The sequence below is a fragment of the Myotis davidii genome, unplaced genomic scaffold, assembly GCF_000327345.1.
Source record: "Myotis davidii unplaced genomic scaffold, ASM32734v1 scaffold1494, whole genome shotgun sequence".
NCBI classification, from domain to species: Eukaryota; Metazoa; Chordata; class Mammalia; order Chiroptera; family Vespertilionidae; genus Myotis; species Myotis davidii.
In genome coordinates, this window is record NW_006286246.1 from 909,718 (window position 1) to 926,393 (window position 16,676).

Consider the following 16,676-nt stretch of genomic DNA (forward strand, 5'->3'; position numbering starts at 1 on the left):
TGATACGTGACTTATTTGGAAACAGGGTTGCTGTAGCTGCAGTTAATCAGGTGAAGACGAGGCCAGGCAGTCGGGTGGGCCCTTATTCCAATGACTGGTGTGTGTATAAGTAGAGGTTATAGGAACACGTAGATGCAGTCACAGGAGGAAAGAACACTGTATGACAACAGAGGCAGAGACGGAATGCTGCAGCGGGCAGCCAAGGAAACAAGGAGTGCTGGTCAACCCACCAGAAGGAAGACGCGACACAAGGAAGGATTCTCCTCTCCGGGTTTTAGAGGGAGGATGGCCCAGCAGACACCTAAATATTGGACTGTAGTCTCTAGAACTGTGGGAGAATGATGTTTCTGTTGTTTTAAGCCACCCAGTTTGTGGTCCTTCCTTGTAGCAAAATGAAATCATTTGCTTGCATGAGACCTCCTGAGGTCCTGGAGGAAGGACTGGACTGTCAGATCATGGTGTCATTTTATGAGTCTCGATCTGGGATTGTTAGCTTATTCTCCAGTGTCTGGAGCCTGCAGATCAGTTCTGACCATGAAGCATGCTTCTTAGGAAGCCCAAACTTCACAAATATAAAGACCTCAGCCTAACAGCAAAAAGTTCACAGGGCTGTCTTACACATCACAGGCTGCGGATAATCCACCACGTGATGGTTTGGATCTGGGAAAGCAAAAATTCTCCTTCTTCCTGAATCATCACCTGCCTTTGTTGAACATTTCTCTTTTTTAAAGAAATATACTTGCTTCTATCGGGAATCTCCTAAATTACAATTGACTCTTGATCAATGCAGGGTTAGAGGTACCAGCCTCTGTGCAGTTGGAAATCCATACACTTGACTCCCCCAGAACTTAATGAGTGTAGTTTTTATATAGATTTTCAAATTTAAGAAATGGACTCGAACTTACCATCTAGATATTAGATATTGCTAAATTTGGTAGCACGTTGATGCACTAAAATACCTTAATTTAAAAAAATATTCCACCTGACACACAGAAAGGGAATCTCAAATTTAAGAAATGGACTAGAACTTACCATCTAGATATTAGATATTGGTAAATTGGGTAGCATATTGATGCACTAAAATACCTTAATTTAAAAAATATTCCACCTGACACACAGAAAGGGAATGGGATCCAACCTTGGCAGGCTCCAGGGCTCCTTCAGGGCCTGGCCCTCAGCTCCAAAGGCCCGACACAGAGCTGCGGTCCAGTCTCCCGCTGCCCGGATGTGCACACTGAAGAAGTCCTCCTGGGGCGCGGAGGTGAGGGTGAAGGGGTGCCACTCCAGCCAGGATATGGACGGGCACTGTATCAAGACATACTGCCCGGGTGCCATGTGGAAGTGACGCTTTTTCATGTGAAGTTCCAGGACCCCAGACGGATGGCTTACAACCTAAAGTAGAACAAGGAGTTGGTCTTTCTACAAAAGCCAAGTAATAAGAAGAGCCTTCATCACATCAAGGGTTTTTACACTTTTAAATCGGCTTTTTTGAAGTATAGTTTACATACAGCATTTGTAATGAGCCTCCAAGCATCTCTGTCATCATGTTTACATCTTGGTTGGCAAATGCAGTGAGGTTGGAGTTCAATTCCATCCCAGTGATGTCTGAAACTTGGGTAGCTGCACCCAGGTGCAACATGATGTCCAGCACGTGACTTTATGTTTGAGATGGCCACGCTTTCCTAGCACAGTTAACCGCACCCAAGAGAATATACACCAGCACATCACGTATTGCACGTCATTATGCTTCAAGTTTTTAATGTAGTCACAGAATTATCTCCACGTTTTAAAAACGTAGGTTCTGTTTTAAAGAATCTGAATCGCTTCTCAATCCTTTGTGAATTAACCCTGGTCTGTCTTCCTTGTGAGTGGGAAACCCTCTTCAAACTCACTCTGAAAGGTTTCCTTTTGTTTGAGTCACGTGTCGTCTATCTCCTTCCTGCGCTCTGAGTTTTAGTAGAGGAAGCATCATGCAAAGCTCTTATCATGGTTCTAAGAAATTTATAACCTGCTGCTTATCAGGGGCAAGGAACCGATTTCCCTTTTTTTAGATTCCCATCGGTTTTCTGAAAAATCTCTTCAGGTCCCAGGTCTTTTATTGCGCCAAGAGTTACAAGGGAACAGAATCTCATGTCCAGATTCTGTGACGTTATTTTTCCACGCACACGAGAATTTCGCCGGCATTTTAATCACTAGTTCTGTTTCTCTTCTCCCTACTGATATCTGTTCTGATTCTGCCGCAAAACTGTCTCCCCAGTAACGGCTTTAGTAGATTTCTAGACGTTTACTGTCTAGCGTTTGATACAGCCTCGTAGGCTTTGGTGCTTAGCTTGAAAATAGCAATGTAGCAACAGCTTAAAACAGAAATACGGAGCAATTTCTAGGCTTCTGCTCTCATGAAGACAGTTAAAGGGATAGAGTATTCTGGTAATACTGTATTAGCAAAGTGGTTGGGCTTGGTTAGCAGATACTTTCCTCTTAGATGTTTAAAAAACTGGGGGCAGAGTATTTGGTACTTTTTCAGACTCCTAGACCATGTGTTCCTGGTCTGTCTGCTCATATCTCCCTCCTGCACGAGGCAGACATTGGTGAGCCATGGGTAGGGTTGGCAAGATTGGAAAATGCTACTACCAAGCTAGTGCCACTCATTCTCAGGGTAGAGCTCATCCTATGTCCTTCCTCTCCACTTTGAGGCCCTCAGCACACCCCCCTCTCTGAACCTGAGAGCGACTGTTCCCCCATCTTCTGTTCAGTAATTGTAGAAATGAGAGTATGGGTTTGAACACACATGTGTATCATTTGTGTGTTTGCAGAATCTGTGCCTCAATGTGGTGAAGGAAGTGATTATACTTTAAAGTGCCATGACCAGCATAAAGCAGGCTAAGTCCCTCTGGAGAGAAACTGAAATAGAGAGAAATACAGCCAATTCGTGTGCTGCCCCACAGCCTTTATCAGAATTCAGTGCACCAGTCGGGAGCCCTGGTCCCTGCCTTCGGTTAAATTAGTCACACGAAAGGATGTGCAGGAGGCAAGCAATTATTAGCACAGAAGATGAGCCTCTAAATTACTGACAGTTCTGCAATAAAGATGGCAAATTAAAAACTTGGGCTAATAAAAAATTTCCATCTACACGCAGGCTTTTATTCCGACATAAAGCTACATGCATACCTTTGTAATGACAACTTCTTGGTGAAATCGCCAGAACCTAATTAGTCTTTCACATGCATACAGGACCACAGGGCCTAAAACCCATTTCCAAGCCTGCAGAGAGAGAGAGAGAGAGAGGAAAAGGAAATGAAAATTGAATCCAAATACCTTCAATTTGAACCAAATCAATATGTTACATTATGGGGTTTAGACAGTTTCCTTTAACTTTGGGCCAGTTGTCAACAACAAAGATGTCTCCTTGTATTAAATACTAGAACATTCAATTATTCCTTGAAGTCTACAAGCTTATTTAAGAGATTAAACTCTTCTGTATTGGTTTTTATGCTCACTTGATCAATGATGCCTTTATGTAATTAGAAATAATTGAATTTGCAAAGAAATAAGAAAGCAGATTGATGTTTATGTTCCATATGATAGGGTCATAAATGCTCTCAAACTCAGCCAAAGTCAAAAGCTTATAAAGCTACATTACTGAGCCAACATCGGACATGGGAAATTAAATGAAAACATTTCAAATAGTAATTTAGGGGGCCAAAATGCATCACAACTTGGGGGCCTGCCTAAAGAAGTACCCCACCCCTCACACACATATACATCCACACATGCACGCACAGCCGATGTGACCTGGAATAAAACAGGAAGTAAGTTTCTCAGTATTTTCAATCCATGTTTACAGAGTCAGAACAAAAGCCTCAACTCACTGTTACAGTTCCCACGGTGACTGTCTCTAGAACAGTGAGCACTGTAACAGTGAGCATTCCTGTTTTCACTAAAGCCCATCCCCTGTTGGCCTTTTCTGAGAATAAACTGCATGACTGGTGCTCATTTGACCAGCAGGCTATCCCTGTCTCAGGGGTTGGGGACAACATAAGGTGTCTTCTTTTCCTAAAAGGAAACAAATAGGAACTTTAAAATTTTGAAGGCTTCTCCTAGGTCTTATACCAAACAAGCTCCCAGGACATATGGTACGGCCTCTATTTTACAGAAGTAAAGTGGAAATTAGGCTCAGCAAGATCAAATGGTCCAGGGGCACAGAGGCCATAAGATGCACAGTAAGACGTGAACCCCAATGTGCCTGGCCCCTGGGCTGTGCTCTTTCTAGGACCCCAATGCCCCCTCCAGCGTTGACCATGTCATCACACTTCTTCCTGTCCAACACTGACATAGGTACTGACACTTGTTTTACAAAACATTAGAAACTTATTCATTGCATTTCAGGATGTTAAGGGTTCTTGGAGGTCTAGTGTAATTTCGCATGTATAGAATTAAGAACCAGAATGGGTATGAGTTGCCTGGGAGACAGATCTAGATCACAGAGACCCAGGACTGTAACTCCACCCATTTCACCATTTCCCTAAATTCCCTCCCTGGCTCACTAAACCCAGCACAACCTTCTTACTATCTTAGGAACAGGAGAATGTCCAGGGAACTCTCACCGATGGACTCCCTGTCTTCACCACTCCCTAGTCCCTTACCTGCTGTCCTGCTCCATCTTTCCTGTTGACAGGTCACAAGCACGTCAGCATTATTTTTATTCCTGTTATCTTTCTTGTTGAGAATTCTCTTTTACTTATTTCTGGGTGTGTTTGCATGGCCCCTCTTCTCACCTACATCAGCCTTCGCTGCTTTTCCCCTGAGAGCCTCTTGTTTACCTGAAAGAGGCTTGATTTACGCAGGCAACACAAAGCCATTTGACCCACCTATTCTTGTCTTCCTCAATAGCACTCAGCAACATGTTCAGAGTAGCAGAGAGAATGACCCTTTGTCCCACTACGCTGTCGGCGAGGCCGTGGTGATGGGCAGAGTAAAGGAAAAGATGGGAAGGGGACCTAGGGAACAAGTCCTTCGGTTGCTTATGCTTGAATGAACCAAAAAATGCTTTGAGAATTGGTCTGGATATATACAGAACTAGTAGCAAGAATACAATTCTTTCTAGATAAATTTAGAGAGATATCTGCAAAGACATTCACGTGGTCTCTATGGATGTTTATGAATCATCTTCCATGTACATTCTGGAAAGTTTTAGACATCACAGACTTGGTTTCGGGGTGTCCATGTTGATAAGATGGAATGGATTAGTTTTCTTCGTCTGGCTCCTCAGGAAGGAGGATGTAAGCTATTCATCCTCGGCTCTATCTCTACTCTAGTAAACCAATTGCTTCAGGGGGAGAAAGCCCGGTTTAGTTCCGCTGTGATAGTTAGTCCCGGAGCGGCTGGAAGTTGGGGCGTGAGGGAGAGGATATCTCAGAGGATTATCCTGATAGCACGACCAAGGCAGACAAGGTGAGGGAGGCCAAGGGGGCCCAGGCACAGAGCAACAAGGGCAGGTGGAGGGGTAGACCAGAAGACCCAGCTTCTGGTGTTGTGGTTACCACGCATAACCCTATGCCTTCAGGCAAGTCTTGAGCCTTTTTATGGTCAAGTTTCGTTTCACAAAATGGGTTGGAAGAAATGATTACTTTGGGTAATCTCCAAGATCTTATATGTTTTAGCTTTATTCACAGAGATAAATATCATGTCGGGGACATATGCTCATAGGTAGCAGCAGAGAGCTGACAAGGTGAGGGATGGGAGGAGGCCAGAGATTCAGAATGGATGCTGGAGGGTATAGCGGTGAAAGTTCATGGCCACAGAGTTGGGAACTCTGGTTTCTTGATGTGGCTTTGTTGGCAATGCCTTTGTGACCATAGGTAAGGCATTTAAACTCCTTGGGCATCTACTTCATCTAAGTAAAGAGGCCTGACTGTTTACTATCTAAGTTTCCTAAATGCTAACATACTTTGTGGATTCTTAGCTTTATTTTTTCTTCTCCAAAAATACCCAAAAAGTCACTGTACAGCGAGTATTTTATGATAGAAATAAAAACCACTTTGATTTAAAAGCTGCAGTAACGAAACTTGTTTCCTCCACTTTTACTCCTGGTTTTTCATTCCTTCCAGAAAATAAGAACATGCTGGCTTTGAGTTTATTTTATGTGTGAGCTTGTGAACAATAAGATTTCCAGGGCAGGAACCACGTCTCTGAATCCTGCATCGAGTGCACGTCCAAACGTGTAACAGCCACTTGGAGAAAGTTTGCTGAATTGACTCTGTAGCAGTTAAAACTTTCCCTGTAGTGTTGCTGTCATCCCTAGTAATTTAAAAAGCTTCAGCCTTTACTATTGGTATTTATTATTACTGATTGATGCTATAGTTCAGTGCAACAAGGTGCTTCTTTGGCTAAGGGAGACCCGGTATCTTTTGAGAGTGGATCGCATGAAAGATTCTAGAATCCAGAGTCTTGTATGCCTGAGTGTAACCTGGTGTCTGAGTTTCAGGATTAAAGGGGCAGTGAGACAAGTCAGGGAGAAGGGACTGCAAGGTATAATTGGTTCCTTTGGTCAGTTCAGTTTCTAGGAGGTGATGTAACGTGGGGAATAGTGCACCGCTGAGGGTGAATTGAAATAGTCCATTGATAAAAGCACCATGAAAATGCACTGAGTTAAGGGAGGCAAAGAGGAAGTCCTATAAAGACAGGGTGCATGTGGTGCCGTGAAGTGCAGGAGTCCCTCCTTGTCCTTGGGATGCCTTCTGGATTCGGCGTCTCTAAGACATCAGAGAGGATATTGCGCACCCAGCCAAGCGGTAATTGCACAGCCCACACACGCTTTGAATTAGGATCCATTAAAAATAATAGAAAAGAGTGACAACATGAGTTTGGGTGTGCAAGGAGGTGTAGCAGGGGCGAGTGAGAGAGATGGGTAAGTTCTCCCTTTTAATGATAATTAATGCGGGCATCTGCTGCTGCCGGCAGCAGCCTCTGGTCCGTATTCATGAGGTGTGGGGAGATATTGATTTTTTTATGGAGACGCTGGAGCTGGAAATTTTAGAGAGGCATTCATGTTCCCCATTAATATGCAGGCTGGGTACTGGCTACCGATAGTTGAGTTTAAGACAGAGACAATCTATATTGGCTATTAAAGGAAACAGTCTTATGGGCACATCTATTCCAGTTTGCTCTGTTTGAAACATTCTTCCCAGCAGTTTTCACCTTAAAATCCAGTGCTTAATTTAATGTATTTGAGGATTTTAGAAAAAAAAAGTCAATTGTTTTATTCTTCCAAAGTTGATGATTTAATTCCCTAAATCCCACGATTTATATTCTGTTAAATACTACGAGTCCATTTTTTATGACTTTCTTTTTTTAACTTATTTTCTTCAAGTTTTAATCTCCGGGCTTCATTTTTTTTTTCACATCACCCAGCCATCCCAAGATTTGTGTTGTTTTAAGATACCCGAGAAGACCAAATAGGATTATTATTTCTATGTTCCTATGCCATCAACAGAAATGATTACAGCACACCAGGAAACATTACTTCTGAGATCTTGCAGGCACTACCATCCACTCTAATTAAGTCTCTGGCTCCTATGGTCATTATTTCAGTTGTGGGAGCTTAATTAGAACAGAAAGTAAATGCATGAACACCCCCATTTTTTCTATCCCATAAGCTATAGAAAGAAGGGAGGCAAGCTTAGGAAGAGGGCATGTTCTCATTTGGTTGTTGCATCATGTTCGTTTGAGAAGTGACGCTGTTTATTCTCAGAGTGGAGTAGAAGGACAGGGAGCTGAGCTCGCTGAGAACAAAAGGTGGTTTTCTTTTTTTAAAATAGGTTTTTATTGATTGTTTTTTATTGAGAAAGGAAGGGAAAGGGAGAGAGAGATAGAAACATCAATGATGAGAGAGAATTATTGGTTGGCTGCCTCCTGCACGCCCCCTGCTGGGGATCGAGCCCACAACCTGGACATGTGCCCCCACCAGGAATCGAATCAGCGACCCCTTGGTGCATGGTCTGATGCTCAACCACGGAGGCACACCGGAATTAGAAGTCTTTCTAATCCCCCCCGAGACCTTACTGTGCTTGTGGTGCTATGAATTCCCACAATATGAGATATCCCCATTTCAATGTAAGTAGAACACATATCAAATCCGACAGGGTGCTTTTGGCAGTAAACCCCTTTTTAAAATTATCCATAACTCGATTTCTCCATTAGCACACTTAATGAAGACTTGGCTTTGTCTAGTGGTGACACGGGCTGTTCTTTTCTCAAGCATAAAAGAATTCTAGTTCTTTTAACTATGGAGACAGCTATTTTTTAAAAGCTCCTGGTTTCATTCTTACCGAAGGCTCCTTGCCGGAAAACTGAGGCACGGGGCACGGGGCAGCCGCCTGCCACTCAGCATAGTGGTCTCTACAGAAGGTGACGTTGTGTCGCAAGAGGCTCTCCGGGGTTTGGCCTCGAACAATCCGACTTGCCATTCAAAACAAAACAAAAAACAAAACAAAACCCCAACATGTTATATTGATTTTGTGTCGTCTTGTGATGCCACATATCTATTCCACAATGGGCTCTAGAATCACACTTCCACTGTCTCGCAGTGGGTTATCATCCATTCCTTTCGCTCAGCACCTTTAAAAAGGGGAGCCTAAGAAGCTCTGAGTAACTTTGAAGACCCCAGAAAAGAAGTGGCCCTCTGTGGGATCCTGTGTTAAGTGGAAAGTGTCTGCTTTAGAGAATTTATAATGAAGGGAAATTGTTTGAACACATCCTTTTGTAGACTGTGGAATTTAATTAGGTTCCATCTCATCCTGATTGCTGATTCGGGCTAATTGGCTAACTTTGTACTGTGTGAGCCTTTTGTCGGTTTATTTAACTTCTACCCTTCTTGGCTTATTTCTGAGCACCTAGAAGTTTTTAGGTGAAGGAGTCAGAGGAAGTGCCTTGAATAATGATATTTTTCCCTTAGTGCTTGACAGGGTCAAAGTAGGTCAGTGTGAAGTGCGTCTTCAGGACTGGATTGTCAAACTTGAGAGCGAGAAAAGGAACCAGCCTTGCGCACAGAGGGCTGGATGGAGGCCTGTAGTCCTTCTGTATTGTATTTGCCACAAAGGCAGTGCTGACTGAACTTTGACTAGGAGCTTTGGTACAAGTTCCTCGATGTACCCATGGGTGCCCAGGCTGTGGAGCATAAGACATTGAGGTTGGGAAATCTGGCAGTTGCTCAGCTCCTACGTGTTCATGAATAAAATACATTGGTTTATTTTTGAGAAACGTGTTTCTCACAGGCAGCGAAAGGTGAGCATCACAAAGGCTCATGTCCTGGGTGGCCTGTGGGGCACCACACACCTCCTTGCATCAGAGGGAGGGGGGCAGGGAGCAGCAATGCCCTTGGAAATGGCTGGAGAGCTGGCCTCTTGGCCTTTGTCCCCATCTGCTAATGGAAGTCATCCAAGCTTGATAACACCCCCTTTGACTTAGATGAGCAAAACTATCTCTGAATCTCCCCAGATACAAGAAGGGGAGATAATACATGGGAGCCGGAGGAAAAGAACCTGTAATATTAACACCTTCATTCTCAGGCTCTAGGCAACATTCCCTATATTATCTAAAGAAACTTCAAGACAGTCCACCAATGCCATGTCTTTAAAATTTTTAAAAATGTGTTATGTCTTCATCTATGCCATCCCATAATAGGAAGATTAGTGGGCTTTAACACATCCCAATAATCCTCCTTTACTGGAAATTTGCAAATTACTTTTTGCTGTAAACAGTAGCTGTAAAATACTTCAAGCTGAGAAGATTAGATGAGGCCCTTATCCCAAAATAAGCCTTTCAACTCAGTTAAAATGACTAAAAATGCCATCTTATGAAATGGTATTTGGATATTAAGAAATATCTCAATGGAGCACTGCCCACTGAAATCCTCTTGTAATTGGACAATGCACCAGGGTGTGAACATTGGGGTGGTGGGATGGGGACTGTGGGATGGGGGCAGTGGGTGGGATGGGAGCAGTGGGATGGGGCAGTGCATGCATAACTTTTGTGAAGAGACTTCTAGACTCACATGGATTATGAAAAGCCTCTTAGATCCACTGCAGGGTTTACACTGGCACTGGGAGGAGAATCTGAGGAGGGACGGACAGTCTTTGGGGTAGTCTTTGGGACTACCCTCCACCCCCTTCAAGATGAATAGTCGGAGAGGAACTGATCACACACTCAGAGGAGCCGGTCACTGATATGTTAAAGTTAAAAGTGACTAGAATACCTTAGGCAGCAATGCGAATGCTGGTTGACTAGGTTCCTAAGGATCGGCAGAGGGGCAGGCAGTTGGGCGGGTACTATACGCCCAGGGGCAATTCTTCCTTCCACTGTGTCCATGCGTCAGACAGGCTATGGATAGTGGGGGAGCTCTTAGGCATTGGAGCAACAGCAGCAGAAGTATGACCCTCTCCCTGGAGTGGAGGCTGAGATGGAAGGGACATTCAGTGTGGGGCGTGAGAGGAGGCAGAAGTGAAATATGGGTGTCAAAAAATACACATCCTGACTAATGCCACACGCATTGGATTGTGGGAATAGGTTCTGGATGAAGCATGCCTCTATTGTCATCAACCTCCATTACAATTCCTGCATTTTTTGAACATGTCAAGACTCCCCAACAGTTACCGAGGAAAAATAAATATAATACCTCAATGCCTATGTCGCTTATTTTCAGTTTTACTGAAAAAGGTACCGCGGTGAGTGTGCCATACAGAGTGTGCTTTTCCATGCCATCTATGTGTCCTTTAGTCCCCTGCATGCCATGTTCCTCCAACCCCAGGACTTTCTAAGAGATAGAAGCTTACGCACAGAGCACAGCACAGACTTACCCTGCCCCGTGGATAGCCAGGCTGACGAAGAAGATGATGAAGAGGTGGTGTGTGCACCAGAACAACTCGTAGGAGGTCTGTCTGATGAACTCAGTGGAAGAGGTCATGATCAAGATGAAAGCCAGAGAGATCATCAGGCCAGATATGCCGGTGATCGTCATTAGCAACTCAGAGGTGGTATTCTGCAGAGAAGCAGGCGCCCGGACAGCAATGTCTCAGTCCTGATTTTCCATTTGAGGGCCAATGCTTGAGAGTCCAAGCAAGGAGCAACTCAAACGTTCTAACCAGACACACATACAGAGTGGGGCAAAAGTAGGTTTACAGTTGTTCATATGGAAAATACAATAAACAGTAACACAAGAATAAACTCTTGTTTCGCACACTTACACTGTCAACCTACTCTTACCCCACCCTGCGTTAGCTTCAAGATGGTCCCCATACAACTCAAGAAGGGAGTTCCTTCTCCCTGGCCACTCCCCACCTGATGGCAGGCATTCGCTTTGTGAAAATTTCATCAAATGCATTTCATTAACTTCACTTTTCATCTGTATGAATCAATTTTCAGGTCAAAGATACTAGGTTGAACTGAAATTAGGGCAATATCTGAAAATACATTTTGAGATCAAATACTGCAAGATAAATCTGAGTTTCAAGTTTTTAATTTCTGAAGTAAAAAATGTGGATCACTTTGCTTAATTGCATCCTGACATGAAGAGATGCCTTTTCTGCGAGGTCCCTTGGAGGCCTCCGAGTCAGGCAGCTGCAGCCCCTGCTCCTCTGGTAGTTAGCGATGCCTTGCGTTCGCTTTTTAATTGGAAGGACCATGACTTGCATTTCTTTCATGCCACCTCAGGAGGCTTGGTGTAAGACTCTGCAAATCCAAGGTGATCAATAAAGATCCGGCTATTCTTATCCGGCATACTCTACCCAAAGGCCGAATTTCTGGCCTGTGAGTTCCGAGGGTGGTTCAATAGCCTTTTAGATTATAAATCACAAAGCATTTTGTTTTTTATTGTGCCTTTCCCATATTCTCGTCAAGTCATTAGTATTCATACATGGTGTTACTGTCGTTGAGATGACTGTGAGCTTAATAAACTCCCACTGTATCTTTTGTCAGGAAAATCTCATTAATTTGGGTTGCCTTGAGTTGCTAGGTAATTTGGACGGGGACTTCTCTGATGTTTATTTTTTCCTTCATAGAGCAAACGGTGGAAATGAAATTGGAAGGGTGAGCCTGAAACATTTAAAAGATGTTTTCCAAGTGTACTCGCATATTTTAGAAAACCATTTACACCACATCGTGTGCTAATTGCAAACCTTTCCTCTGCTTATTAAAGCAAATCCCTACGTCCCTCTTCTTGCATCATCCTAACAGACTGGTTTGAGTTGCAATGTATCCACTGCATCTATTTAGAAATACTCTGTAAAATATACTTTGTGTTACTGATACTCATCTTTCTCCAAATACCCCAAATTAGAGGGTTTTCTGGATTTAAGCAGTACATCCATGGTAGATTACTGGTAATATTTTTTGAAATAACTATATTGGAAGTAGCTTAATCATGCTGTTAAATTGCTTTAAGAGTATTTATAATAAATGTTACTTACTATATGGTCTCTTTAAAATGTTGAGATTTATTCTTGGGCTTGTGTGGCAATGAACTCTGCAGAGCCTTAGTGGAGAAAACAGTTAACTCCAGTGGGTGCCCAGATAAACGCCGAGGCCCAAATGAGTACCCCAAGGCATCCTGCAGGCTAAGGGCATCTCCAGTTTTGATTTATGACTTTGAAACTTGTCCTTATAACTGTTGTCAGCTAAAAAATGTAGCTCTACTTGACTGATAGTCTCATATTGGAAATTATCTTTAGGATAATTTAGAGGACATGACATGGAAGAATTTCCCCAAAAAGAGACTTTGAATTTTGCTTCTTCAAATAAGGCTGCCTGGGCCAAATGGCCCAGATGGTAAGAGAGAAATTTCCACGTCTGGACTGTATTGTCTTGGGGCTCTTCTTGGGCAATACAGATTTTTTTCAAACTGGATGAATGTTCTGGATGCATATTCCAAGATGGTAGTGCATGGTGAAAGGGTTAAATCATCTAGGGCAGTGGTTCTCAACCTTCTTAATGTCGAGACCCTTTAATACAGTTCCTCGTGTTGTGGTGGGCCCCAACCATAAAATTATTTTCGTTGCTACTTCATAACTGTAATTTTGCTACTGTTATGAATCGTCATGTAAATATCTGATATGCAGAATGTATTTTCATTGTTACAAATTGAACATAATTAAAGCATAGTGATTAATCACAAGAACAATATGTAATTATATATGTGTTTTCCGATGGTCTTAGGCAACCCCTGTGAAAGGGTCGTTTGACCCCCAAAGGGGTCGCGACCCACAGGTTGAGAACCGCTGATCTAGGGAGAAAGGCAGGGGGTAAAATAGGCGAGAGGAATGTCTTAATCTCTCCAGGTGGATTTCCGGGGCTACAGGTTGGGTGTTCTTTTTGTTTCCCACATGTGCTGCCTCTCTGTGCATATAGATACTTAGCATGAATGATGTCACTAGCCATGCAGGCCTCATGATGAAAGTAGCTACTTTGCCTAGCACCTGATTTGGCAAACCAGCTAGTCACACGTGTGCCAAAATAAATGGTACAGGAGACCTGATCCAGAACACACTTTGCGAACTGAAAATGAAGACACCTAATTTATAATCCCTGGATTTATATGGCACTTCACATTCTCTATGAGTCTAACATCCGTGACAAAATATCTAAAATTTTAAAGATTAGTGATTTAACAGGTTACTGCATTTCCTGTTTAGGCATATTTATTATTACGCTTTGCTATAAGCAAATTAAGTGGCATCAGTTTTTCTCCTTCCTCATAACCTCTTAGCAAACATTTATGGCAGAAAGAAAATAACTTTTTTTAAAAAAGTGAAATTAATGTTAACATCTGGCAGTAACTTCTCTCGAGCTCCTTTATGAAAAGCTTTTAGAATACAGCGTTGTTGATTGTAAAATGGATGGGAGAAGGACACGTTTTTCAGATGAAGAAGTAGGCAGCGTGTGAGAACTCACCGTGCGGAAGGTCCGGATGGGGTTCAGGTAGCTCTCGTTGCAAGTGTCGCCCAGTTTGGAAAGTGCGGCCAGAAGTCCCCCCGCCTCCACTGACTGACCCCGGTGGTAGCGCTCCAGGTTGCAAGCATGTGCCACGATGTGGATGGCTGCAGACAAGGAGGCAACATGGGCCTTGAGCCATGTGGTCTCCTCCTCTGTCGTTACTTAGAAACACAAGGTCTGCATGGTCAAGCTTTTCTGCTGTGGTGTTTATAATCCCAAGGCAGAGTGAGCTTCTCATGTGTCTGACCCAGTGTCTTAAATGGAGTGAATTGAATACTTTCTAAAATATATTGTATGATTTTCCACATTCATACTGATTATATTAAGAAAAAAACAGAAATCTCGATTCACCATAATTTAATTATAAACACGTGATCATTTTGGAAGTGGAAGAGGTATTGTTATCACGACATAATTTTGAATAAAACTTCTTTCCCAAGAAATCAGAAAGCATTATTCTAGAATACTTTTGAAGCTGTCCACCGGGTGCACTGGCTCTGAGGCCTCCCAGAAAGTGCAGGTCAAAGTCAGCCACTGCCTGTGCCCTGTCTGGGGCCACCTGGCATGAGCTACAGAGCGATCTGCAGATGGCTGTTACTTGTGCTGGGTTTGGAGATGCCTGGGAGAGGCCGAGCTGTGAACCAAGGCCTGTTGCTACCAGTGCTGGGCCTGGGTCCACTTAGCAAGAGGTATGGGACATGCTGAGTCCAGATGCTGCTTATTTGAGAGATTCCAGCAAAGTCTGAAGCTTGAGGCAAGAGAGGCCATTTGTATTTAAAACAAACAAACAAACAAAATAAATAAATGCCACTGGAAACAGCTAGGGTATGCCTGTAAGTTGGGTGGTGCTGGTTCTCAGGCAATCATTGGGGTGGGTCTAACAATGTTAGGTTGGTGGGGATTTAGATATTGCGCATACCTGCCCGCTCTGTGGAGCAAGGACCCAGAAAAGGGACAACAGCCTCTGCCAGCACTTCTGTCTGAGGAAAAGCTGCCCCTCTAACACTTTTCCCAAAGCCAGATAATTCCGCTTCTCTCCATATGTCCCTGACACCCTTTGAGCTGCTGCCCAGTGCTGGAGCTCAGAGGGAGTGATTAAGTCCATGCATCCAGCCCTTGAAGAGAATGCCTGGGACGCCAGCAGCCTCCATCTCCATCAGCCACCATCCTTGCTGGTTTTAACAACCGGAAGTTATTAAGTTCCCAGCAGTGGAACTCTGGGCTGGGGAGGGGGTGGGCTATTGTGGGACTGGGACCCCTTGCTCTTTGAGGGGACCACTGCAGCTGAGATACTCTTCCAGGATTTAACCACTACACCTGGTTGTGGGACCAGCTCCTCCTGCATCTCAGCCCTTCTTAGCAGTCTTGACGTGGCTTCTTTTTATCCTTGGTTATAGGACTTCTGTTCAGCTAGATTCCAGATGGTACTGAATGATGGTTGTTCTGTAGTTTAGTTGTAAGTTTGATGTGGTGTGGGAGGTTCTAAGAACCGTATTTACCTACACTGCCATCTTGACTGGGAGCCTCCTCCCTCTCTATAGAGCAGCGATTCTCAACCTGTGGGTCGCGACCCCTAGGGGGTCGAACGACCCTTTCACAGGGGTCGCCTAAGACCATTGGAAAACACATATATAATTACATATTGTTTTTGTGATTAATCACTGTTCTTTAATTATGTTCAATTTGTAACCATGAAAATACATCCTGCACATCAGATATTTACATGACGATTCATAACAGTAGCAAAATTACAGTTATGAAGTAGCAATGAAAATAATTGTATGGTTGGGGGTCACCACAACATGAGGAACTGTATTAAAGGGCCGCGGCATTAGGAAGGTTGAGAACAACTGCTATAGAGTCTTAAGAAGAAAACTCAGCTTCCTCATTCTGGGAATTGATGGTGTCTAAATTCTAAATCAAGACAACGAGCCCAGGAACACAGCATCACCCAGCCGGAGGAGTCTGTGCCCAGTGCTGCTACTCTTTTTTTCTGTCTTGTGAACTCTGTGGGGAAGCCAGCCATCAGCCAGGACAGACAGACAAGTACATCCTCATGCTTTTCCTGCAAATGGAACCCCTGCTGGGTGGCCAGTTGACACCCACTGTTGGAATCAGATTCAAGTGTGAAATGAGAATTCATTTCCAGGCATAGATAATTACCCAGTTGACATACATTCTTTTTTCTTTTTTTTTTCTGTACCTGCGGTGAAAACTAGAGGAGGCCACTACTGTTATTCAATCTCTACAAGTTGTGGGTGGATTCTGGGACCCTCCATGGCTGCATGTTGTGGGTTGAGGTGTGGGGGAGTTAGGGAAAAAGGAACAGCAACAACTTTTGAGACTATTGGTGTCATTTTAGTCTCTCTGGTCCTTGTAGGAAATATATTTAGAAACATCTTCTATTTAGCCTCTCTGTCACCCGAGTTCCTTCTATCAGAGCCATTCCCGTTCTGCCTTGCAAAGTTCTACTCATGCTTTAAGACTCAATCAGAAGTAGTTTTTAAGCAAGCATTCTTCAATTCCACAGGCACTACTGACACCTTGATTATAACATTTCCCAGACATCATTGTTATGAGTATTTATTTATATCTACACTTCCCGATGGACATTGATGCTTCAAGACTTGTTCATCTTCAAAATAACCAAACAAAATTGAAACAGACTCATAGATGCAGAGAACAGACTGATG

General features: G+C 43.5%; 1 protein-coding gene across 1 annotated transcript in view; it reads right to left on the reverse strand.

The window, feature by feature from the left end:
• NOX3 (NADPH oxidase 3) overlaps positions 1–16,676 on the reverse strand; it is a 73,355-nt gene that overhangs the window by 47,784 nt on the left and 8,895 nt on the right. Inside the window, exons 5-9 of the mRNA XM_006757683.2 lie at positions 13,942–14,087; positions 10,854–11,035; positions 8,328–8,457; positions 3,169–3,261; positions 1,139–1,392 (exon numbers count right to left, since the gene is read on the reverse strand). Of these exons, the coding sequence (XP_006757746.1) occupies positions 1,139–1,392; positions 3,169–3,261; positions 8,328–8,457; positions 10,854–11,035; positions 13,942–14,087 (805 nt within the window). The remainder of the gene's footprint in view (positions 1–1,138; positions 1,393–3,168; positions 3,262–8,327; positions 8,458–10,853; positions 11,036–13,941; positions 14,088–16,676) is intronic.